Here is an 8,867-nt window from a genome sequence, read left to right as displayed (position 1 = left end):
GCCTCATAAACCATACCAGAAGACATTAGAAGCATAGTATAACTCTTAAGTCAGACTCATTTTTAAAACTTCTAAGCATGTTTACAAAAACCATTAATTTATTCACTTCAAACCAAAAAGGGTTAATTTAATATTATCACTTTTATGTTATTATAAAATGTTAGGACTATCACACCCTGTTTGGAAGTTATATAAATGGATGCCACTTGATGCATAAATCACATATCAAATTCTCTTCCAAAATGACTAAAATATACCCTCAAAAACCTTCTTCATCTTCTTCATGTTCAACTGAAAGAGAAACATATACTATTTGGATGAAATCACTTGTGTTAAACTCGAATGGGTATACGGTCTATGATTCCAACGGTGGAATCGTTTTTCGTATAGATAATTACGATAGCAAGTGTATAAGTGAAGCTCATTTGATGGATCTTCGTGGAAACATTGTTTGCACAATACTTCGAAAGGTAAGTTCATGTTTTATGACATTATTTTGTTATAACGACAAATATTGTCGTTACAACAAATATTCTCACTTTAATACGTTTTAAAGCGATGTCTATACTGAATTATTTTGTTTTGCAAACTATTTAATAGAAACTATTAACATGTGGGCTTTGGGATTGTTATAACAACAAAGATTCCAGTAGACCATGGTTTAGAGTTAGAAAAAGTTTCGGTTTCTTCAAGAATAGTTTGGCTTATGGTGTTTTAGTTGGAACCCACGAAGGACAATGTATAAGTAGCTTGAGTTATAAAATGGAAGGATCGATTCATAGCTTAGAGTTCAAAATAATCGATGGTGAAGGAAGGGTTGCGGGCGTGGTAAGCCTTCTGTTAGTTATTATTTTATGTTGTCATCGTTTTTTTTTTCTATATTATGAGTAATAGTTCGTATCTTTTCGTTATATAGGTACAAAGAAAACGATCATCTTTAGGGGTCGTGTTGGGTGAAGACGTATTGCACGTGACAGTGGAGCCACACATGGATTGTATACTAGTAATGACTCTAGTAGCAATACAAGGATTAATTTGTGGCAAAATGTGGATATTCATCATTTCATTGTCTTTTTTAGTTTCCAGACACGATACAAATCCTTTGAAGAAAGGTTTTATACATATGTATGTCTTTTTTTACTGTCGATTCTTTAACATACGGCTATCTAGTATATATACAAGAGTTGTTTGTTATCATACCGGGAGCCTGTTGTGATCAAGTCATGTTTTTCGGCTAGTCCCGATTATCTTACTTTCATTTTATGGCTATATCTTTTGTAACCTATGTGTAAAATCGGAGAAATATCATTTTGTTTTTAGCATATGTCATATTTGTAACAATTCAATCTAGATAAGGTATTGTATATTATTTATCGACTGAAAGTAAAGTATAAAAGTGTGCATGAGAAACCCAAAGAGGATAAATCCGCCTACAATATGACCCTCGATCATATATTTTAGTTGATTCCATGGAGTCAAAGTGGGAAAACAATGAAAACATTAGCGTAGGAGAGACGAATAATCACAAATATGTGTTAAATAACAAAAAAAAAAACGTAAATAATAAGAAAACTCAGTGTTAGGACTGTAGATGCCATATATGAAAGCAATCTGAGGCTCTGAGCTACGGTCGTGGTGGTAAGTCAGTGACAACGAGAACTACTACGTCTTGACGTCGTCGATATTGTAGGCGTGACAAAAAAAAACAAGTAAACTTTAATCTATATAAATGTACAATGTGCATATATATGATAAGAACATAATGAAAGTAAATGGAAACAACAATTAGATAAACTTAAACTTTTATTAAGATATTTGATATTATAATTTGCAAAATGTACATCATACTTCTAATATAAATGAAGGCAAACCCATCCACATACAGTAAATTTAACTACTACCTATATCTTTTATATGATACTGTCAATCACCTAAGAACAAATTATGAAATTAATGAATTTTATATTTATATCCAGAAGTACGTTAACAGACAAAAATGTATATATCCACGAGTGGGTGCACCCTTCTTATATTTGAATAATGAGTATGATGTTTGAATGTTTTCTATATTTGCTCTGTAAATCTTAAAATAACTATTCATGTCTGCTTCAATCACAAGACAAATATATATATTAACATTTTTATTCGTTGTTTTTGTTGTATATATTGTGTTGGCTATAACCCAAAATCAATCAATTAAACAAATAAACAAACCTGGTAATTTTGTATGTGATGTAGAGGAAGAAATTGCAACTTGGATTATTCTCTGAATCATGTAATCACTATCACATAAACCTATTTGTGGGTTACACACAATGATTTATCGGATAAGACAGAGAATTCTGTAACATGGAATTGAATTTTTATTTTTCTTGATGAAGATCCAGAGAAAACCCAGTAACCGTTGTTCTCTTCTGTCCCATAGATCGATCAATCCTCTGGGATTATAATATCAGTTTGTTTAAACTAAAAAACCCAAATCAATAATTAGAAGCCCACTTTACATTATACTTAAGCCCAAATATAAATACAAAGCCCAAATAACATTTTATAATTAAATCGAGCCTGCACTCCCGCGTCATATAACTCGTTTAATCTCTAACGTTATTTTCTCGATTGACAAGTTAATCCAATAACACTAAAATAACCAACAATCCTCCCCTATTTTAGTGATATCCATGATTAACTTAACCATCCTCACGGAAACACAAACATATGCATAAATGAAAATGTCCTACGGATTGAATTTTCATCTTAGTAAATCACACGATCCAAATACTCGAATATCGGGGTGTCCTATGGATTGAACCCTTGCTATTCATTTGAATACTTGAAGGTAAAATACACATATGTTTATAAATCCAAATTCCACTCGACACAGTATTTTACTAGCCCGTGTCCTAATCCTTCAAAGAATATATCAAAGCTCAAGTCCAAAGCTTCTTGAAGCGGCTAAACTTCATATTCTTATAGGTAGTTCATTATTCTCGCATCCGCACTGCAATTTATCAATGAACTATTAAGAAGCTATACTTCAACCTTCTTTATCTTACGGTCCGAACACAAACCTTAGGATGTTTATGATATTGTGTTCCAATATCTCTATGACAAGCTTTCTGCATTGAATTCAGCATCTAACGTTGTATTAAATGGGAATTGGGTTTCTTGACATAGGATATTAAAGTATGGACTTTGAACCCATCCCCATGACTGATATGTTCACGAGATCTCATCCTAACCTTTTAGTTAGATCATCAGTCAAATTATACTCAAATATTATAAACTGAACTGATATCACACCTTGCATAGTATAACATATAACCGTCAAGACTTTTCATTATACATCTGACTATAACCCATAATCAGCACTATCCCATTTGATAGATTTTGGTGATATCAGTTTGACAACAATGAAATTTCATAATAACAATTTCTTAGCCATTAAACCACTTTTATCAGTTTTAAAAATGCTATAATCTTGTATTCCATTGTCAAGTGATGCAAATTCATTTCTTAATTGCCTAAGAAATGAAACCTTCTCCAAGAAAGAATACACATCCATAGTTAAGCAGTTTGATTACTGCTTGCCAGCGTTGAATACTAGGATTAATATTATATCTGCTCAAATTATCCACATAACTGTGTGAGTCCTTGTGCTTATCATAACATACATCAAATATCCAATTAACTCTGGATACTCTAGTTATGAACTAGAATCACCTTGTTTAGATAAAACTTGATATTAGGATCTATAGGAGTTCTAACCGAAGAATAATCATACTGATTGAATTTCTTCAATACTTTCTCAATGTAATGAATCCGTGTCATGGTTCTACCATTGTTACTCCCTTTTATTAGTATACCTAGGATAACATCAACCTCCCCCAAATCCTTTATATCAAAACTATAATAATTTATGTCTTATTGATCACTCAAACCCGATTAAGACATCAAGGAATTGACAATTTCTTTTAAGAATGTATTTTTTCTTTCATTCTAAAATAATTCACATGCCCTAGCCTGGCATGTCACAATATATACACATAGTCTACACTGCTATTAAATGATTATGGCATACAAACAAATTGAATAGCAAATGGGACATTAATATTTAGTTTAAATACTCCATTACACAGATATCCAAATCCAACAAAGGTTCCATGTTAAGATGAAATAAATTTAATAGATTCAATAACCAGTTTAAAACCATAAATTATTTTAAAACAACCTAGACATGAGGTTTGTTTAATCCCTAAAACATACAACACATGATCCAACACATATGTCTTCCACAAGTAAATACAAGTCTTTAACCAGTTCAATTTCTTCAAACCATTTCAGATCCTTGCAAATATGACTCGTATCACCCCAGTCTACCCACCATGCAAGCATGTCATCCTGTATATAATAGGAATAAGAAATAAACCAAAAACAATTCTTCACCAAATTATTTTCAAACCATTAGACTTTTCGAGTCCAATAACAAACCCGAAGATCGAGTTTTATTTATTTCACACCCAACGGGTTCCCCCAACTTGTATACCTCTAATTAGTTGATTATTACCCGGGTCATGGCCCATCAATCCCATGTGTGTACCATCTAAACAAACATCTTCATTAATAGTTCTTTATCAAAATGTCCATAGTTGCAAACTGAATAAACTACAAAACTCATAGGTTTTGTCATATTTAAAATAGAATTAGTAAACGTACCTTGAGAAGCATCCAGGTCTTTCGACCCACTTAATCCCGCCACATTAGGCTTGTTTCCAACCATAGCCTTCACTGGCAATCTTGCTTTATTTGTCCCGGTTTGCCACATCTCCAACAAGCTAGTTCAACTTTCTTGTTGTGATGTTGATTGCCACATTGTGACCCTTGCATTTATTTCCCATATATTTCATATGCATGCCATAAAATAAAATCATGGTATTAGATGTTCTCAAAAACATATAAACATAATTCTCTACCTAAATAAATTTAATGTATAGCATGCTATTTCTAACCGGTTACATGAAACAACCTGATATAAACTGATTGCTAAATTTAAAAGATTAAGGACATTTTTTTAAGTAGGCAATAAAATAAGAACTTTCATGGTTGCCCTTTTCCAAGTAGTCAAAATATTCAAATAATATGATTTGCAAAACATGTTAGCACCTAACTGGTACTCATGATATACTAATCACAAACTCAATCATATGAACAAGAGGAGTCACGATTTCTGTTTATTGGATATCTATTTCACAGTATCCTAACCGTCACACATTAAAGATTTAAATCTATTCAAAATGTGTTTAAAATAAAATTTTGTGAAGAAATTTTATGTTTTGATATATTTGTCATCAAATTTAGATACTTCTTTGTATCTTTTAAATCATATGGAATCTTCGATGGAATTCTTGAAATCACGAATTGTCTTTAGTTTAATACCAATAAATGCACCATAAAAATCCTATTCATTTATAAATTTACCTATATAATCGATTTTCCAATATCGATACATGCATCTGTCAAATTATTTTTCAAATCATCGCTCTTGTTTGTTCCCTGACTAATACATAAATTTACCCACCACAATTTGATGAATATATGTGGTTGATTAAGTATTAGCCCATCCACCATTCTAGATCCAATTGAGAATATTTAAATACAGCATACCAGTTTTATATCTAGAACCATGGAAATTAACCAAACTTGTGTACCAAGTTTTCCAAGAACCAGAAATCAATTTGTTTAATTGAAATCTTGAAAATTTTCACTCTAGATCATACGTAATAAGTTACTATATCAAAGAACCCAGAATTGTTCATAAATAACCAAATGTAACCCACAAATAGCTTTATCTTTGTTGTATATATTGTGTTGGCTATAACTCAAAATCAATCAATTAAACAAATAAACAAACCTGGTAATCTTGTATGTGATGTAGAGGAAGAAATTGCAACTTGGATTATTCTCTGAATCGTGTAATCACTATCAGATAAACCTATTTGTGGGTTACACACAATGATTTATCGGATAAGACAGAGAATTTTGTAACATGGAATTGAATTTTTATTGTTCTTGATGAAGATCCAGAGAAAACCCAGTAACCGTTGTTCTCTTATGTCCCATAGATCGATCAATCCTCTGGGATTATAACATCAGTTTGTTTAAACTAAAAAACCCATATCAATAATTAGAAGCCCACTTTACATTATACTTAAGCCCAAATATAAATACAAAGCCCAAATAACATTTTATAATTAAATCGAGCCCGCACTCCCGCGTCACCTAACTCGTTTAATTTCTAACGTTATTTTCTCGATCGACAAGTTAATCCAATAACACTAAAATAACCAACAGTTTTCGCTTTTACTTTTTCATAAAATCCAAGTTAGAGACGATAATGATGAACAAACTATTTGAGATGTGATGATGTTATATTGTTATCAACTAATTGTAATTGAAAGTGCGTGATGGCCTAAATAAAAAAAATTCACCATTTACAAAAATAAAAATAAAAAACAATTGTCACCTCACTGCTTATATGCACCTATGTAACAACCTCTTAACCGTTTCTAATAGAAAAGAAAAGGGTCGCTAGTTACAACTACCAGCCGTAGTAACCACTTGCTACAGACGCCTTTATTTCCTATTAATAGTAACACCCGTCAATAATAACTCCACTTAAACATCAGTGCTAACCATTAGTACTAACCTTCAATCAATAACTTTCTAATCAATAGCTACTTATTGTTAGTTTTAACTTGTTAACTACCCGGGTCGTCTTAGATCTCACACAGGGCTAGACTCTCGTCTAGGGCACGACCTAGATAAGGGCACACACGTTTAAATGAAGTTGTATATAATATTTGTACAATTTTTTTTAACCGTTATTAGTGTCGGCCCCTGCCGGGTTATGAATACCTTTTGAGCTTTTGGGTTGACATTAGAGACTATGGATGGACGGCCCATTTCTTGGTCCCTAAGTTTATTAATCTTGTTTTATTTCTATTTATACCCGCATATTGTAATTGTTATCTTGTACCGAGCTTAATAAAATATCTAGTTGCAGCCCGTAGATTTAGGTTGCCTTGACCGAACCGCGTTAAATTATCGTCTTCCTAAGCGGAGGAAACTACTTGGGATTCAAAGGACAAGAAAGCCAAGGGATATATCATGTTAGCTGTGACGAAGAGTGCCGGGTTCAACATCATAAAGGAAACCACAGATTATGGTGAAATCCTTGAAGTAACGGGGGTATAGGAGACATCGATCTAAAAACATCTATGGGAACTACATGGAACTTACAGAATGTCAAGGTGATTCCAATATTAAAGAAAAAGTTGATTTCAGTCGGGTAATTGGATGAGCAGAGACTAGATGTTAAGTTTGGTGGTGGAAAATGAAAGGTGATCGATGGGAATCTGGTTATTCCTCGGGGCTTGAAACAAGGATTGTTATACACAGTATCGGCTCCGTAAAATAATGAAAACCCCGTAATGTGTAATGTATTATTGATCAACTATATATAGGGTTACAAGTAGATAAATACAAGGAAACATAATCAAATACAATCTCCTAATTATAATAACGCTATAATACTAAAACTCTAATAATATATTCTTCTACAATATTCTCTAACACGTCTAAGGGTGTGACCACCTCGGTAAAGGCTATTGACAAAGTCCGACTCGTTGAATCAGGTAGAGCTAAGAGAGTTCATTTTGCAAACGTGAAGCCTAGAGCCATAAGGATGTTAACTGCGTGTGTTCGGAGGTCTAAACTAGGTCAGGGGTTTGGTAATAGTGCAGAATTCCGGTCTTCAAAACGTTGTTAGGTTTTGAAAACCGGAATTATGAATGTTGAAATCTCCCCCGGGAATAGTTTGCTAATTAAGGAGAGTGTTCATTCCCTAGAACTGGAGCCGGCGGTGCGAGTCAGTGGGAGTCGTTTGAGATTGAGGACGGGTTGGAGCTCGCTGGAGCTTCAACGGGTCTTTCTAGGAAAGTGGAAAGGTGGTTCCAACTAGAGGATTTGGGTTACTGAAGTCTTAGCTTGTTCCTGAGAACCGAAGGCTTGGAAGACTTGTTTTGAAGATAACTAGAGTTACTGGATGTTCGAGTTGTTTATTGCTTGGATGACGGGCTAGAATTTATCGCAAGGCCTTCAAGTGGAAATTGTTGGGTTATGAAGGCCTTTGGGCTTTTTGGTTGACATTAGAGACTATGGATGGATGGCCCATTTAATTTTCCTTGGTCTCTAAGTTATTAACCCTAGTCTTGTTCTATTTATGCTCTCATATTGTAATTGTAATCTTGTACCGGAGAATGTAGGTCGTCTTGACCGAACCACGTTAAATTGTCGTCTTCCTTTTGTTTTTATTTTCTACTCGTTTGCGTGGTATTCGTTTGTGTAATTATGTGTTGGTTCCGATGCGCCACTTAATCCTAACAATTAGTAAATTGGGTTGAAAATGGTTAATTAAAAACACCAATAAGGGTCTAAAAATCTGAACAAGTTCTGTAAACATTAGACATTTTCAACCCAATTTACTAATTGTTAGGCTCATACCCTTATTGGTGTTTTTAATTGGGTCTAAAAATCTGGTGTTTTTAATTAACCATTTTCAACAATATAATCTGAACAAGTTCTGTAATTATGTGTTGGTTCTGTAAACATTTTCAACATTCATAAACAATTAGGTCTATAAATATAATATATACATATATATATACATTACTAAACTGCCCTTCAAGAGGGATAATGACAGATCAAAAAAAGAGAGACAACAGCAAGCCTGAAAGCCTTATCAAACAGGCAATGTATTGTAGCAACTTTCACAGGCTTTTTAGCTCCATGCCTTATCACCTTGTACTCAG

The 8,867-nt window shown here is 33.2% G+C and overlaps 1 protein-coding gene across 1 annotated transcript; it reads left to right on the top strand.

The window, feature by feature from the left end:
- Nucleotides 1–2,270, top strand: LOC143571035 (protein LURP-one-related 4-like). The gene is made up of 4 exons (XM_077056548.1): nucleotides 1–470; nucleotides 601–828; nucleotides 917–1,112; nucleotides 2,239–2,270. The coding sequence occupies exons 1-4, from the start codon at nucleotides 210–212 to the stop codon at nucleotides 2,268–2,270; spliced, it is 717 nt and encodes a 238-aa protein (XP_076912663.1). The 5' UTR covers nucleotides 1–209.
- The last annotated feature ends 6,597 nt before the right edge of the window (nucleotides 2,271–8,867 follow it).

The sequence above is a fragment of the Bidens hawaiensis genome, unplaced genomic scaffold (assembly GCF_021521415.1).
Source record: "Bidens hawaiensis isolate Kalapana, Puna unplaced genomic scaffold, B.hawaiensis_p1.1 tig00025185_1, whole genome shotgun sequence".
Lineage (NCBI taxonomy): Eukaryota > Viridiplantae > Streptophyta > Magnoliopsida > Asterales > Asteraceae > Bidens > Bidens hawaiensis.
This window is presented reverse-complemented; position numbering and strand designations above follow the sequence as displayed.

What these genes read in the sequence shown, in the direction of transcription:
- LOC143571035 (XM_077056548.1), top strand. Translation starts at nt 210, where the DNA reads ATGCATAAATCACATATCAAATTCTCTTCCAAAATGACTAAAATATAC. An exon ending in TTTGCACAATACTTCGAAAG is followed by an intron (nt 471 to 600) that starts GTAAGTTCATGT and finishes ACTATTTAATAG; the next exon opens with AAACTATTAACATGTGGGCT. An exon ending in AAGGAAGGGTTGCGGGCGTG is followed by an intron (nt 829 to 916) that starts GTAAGCCTTCTG and finishes TTCGTTATATAG; the next exon opens with GTACAAAGAAAACGATCATC.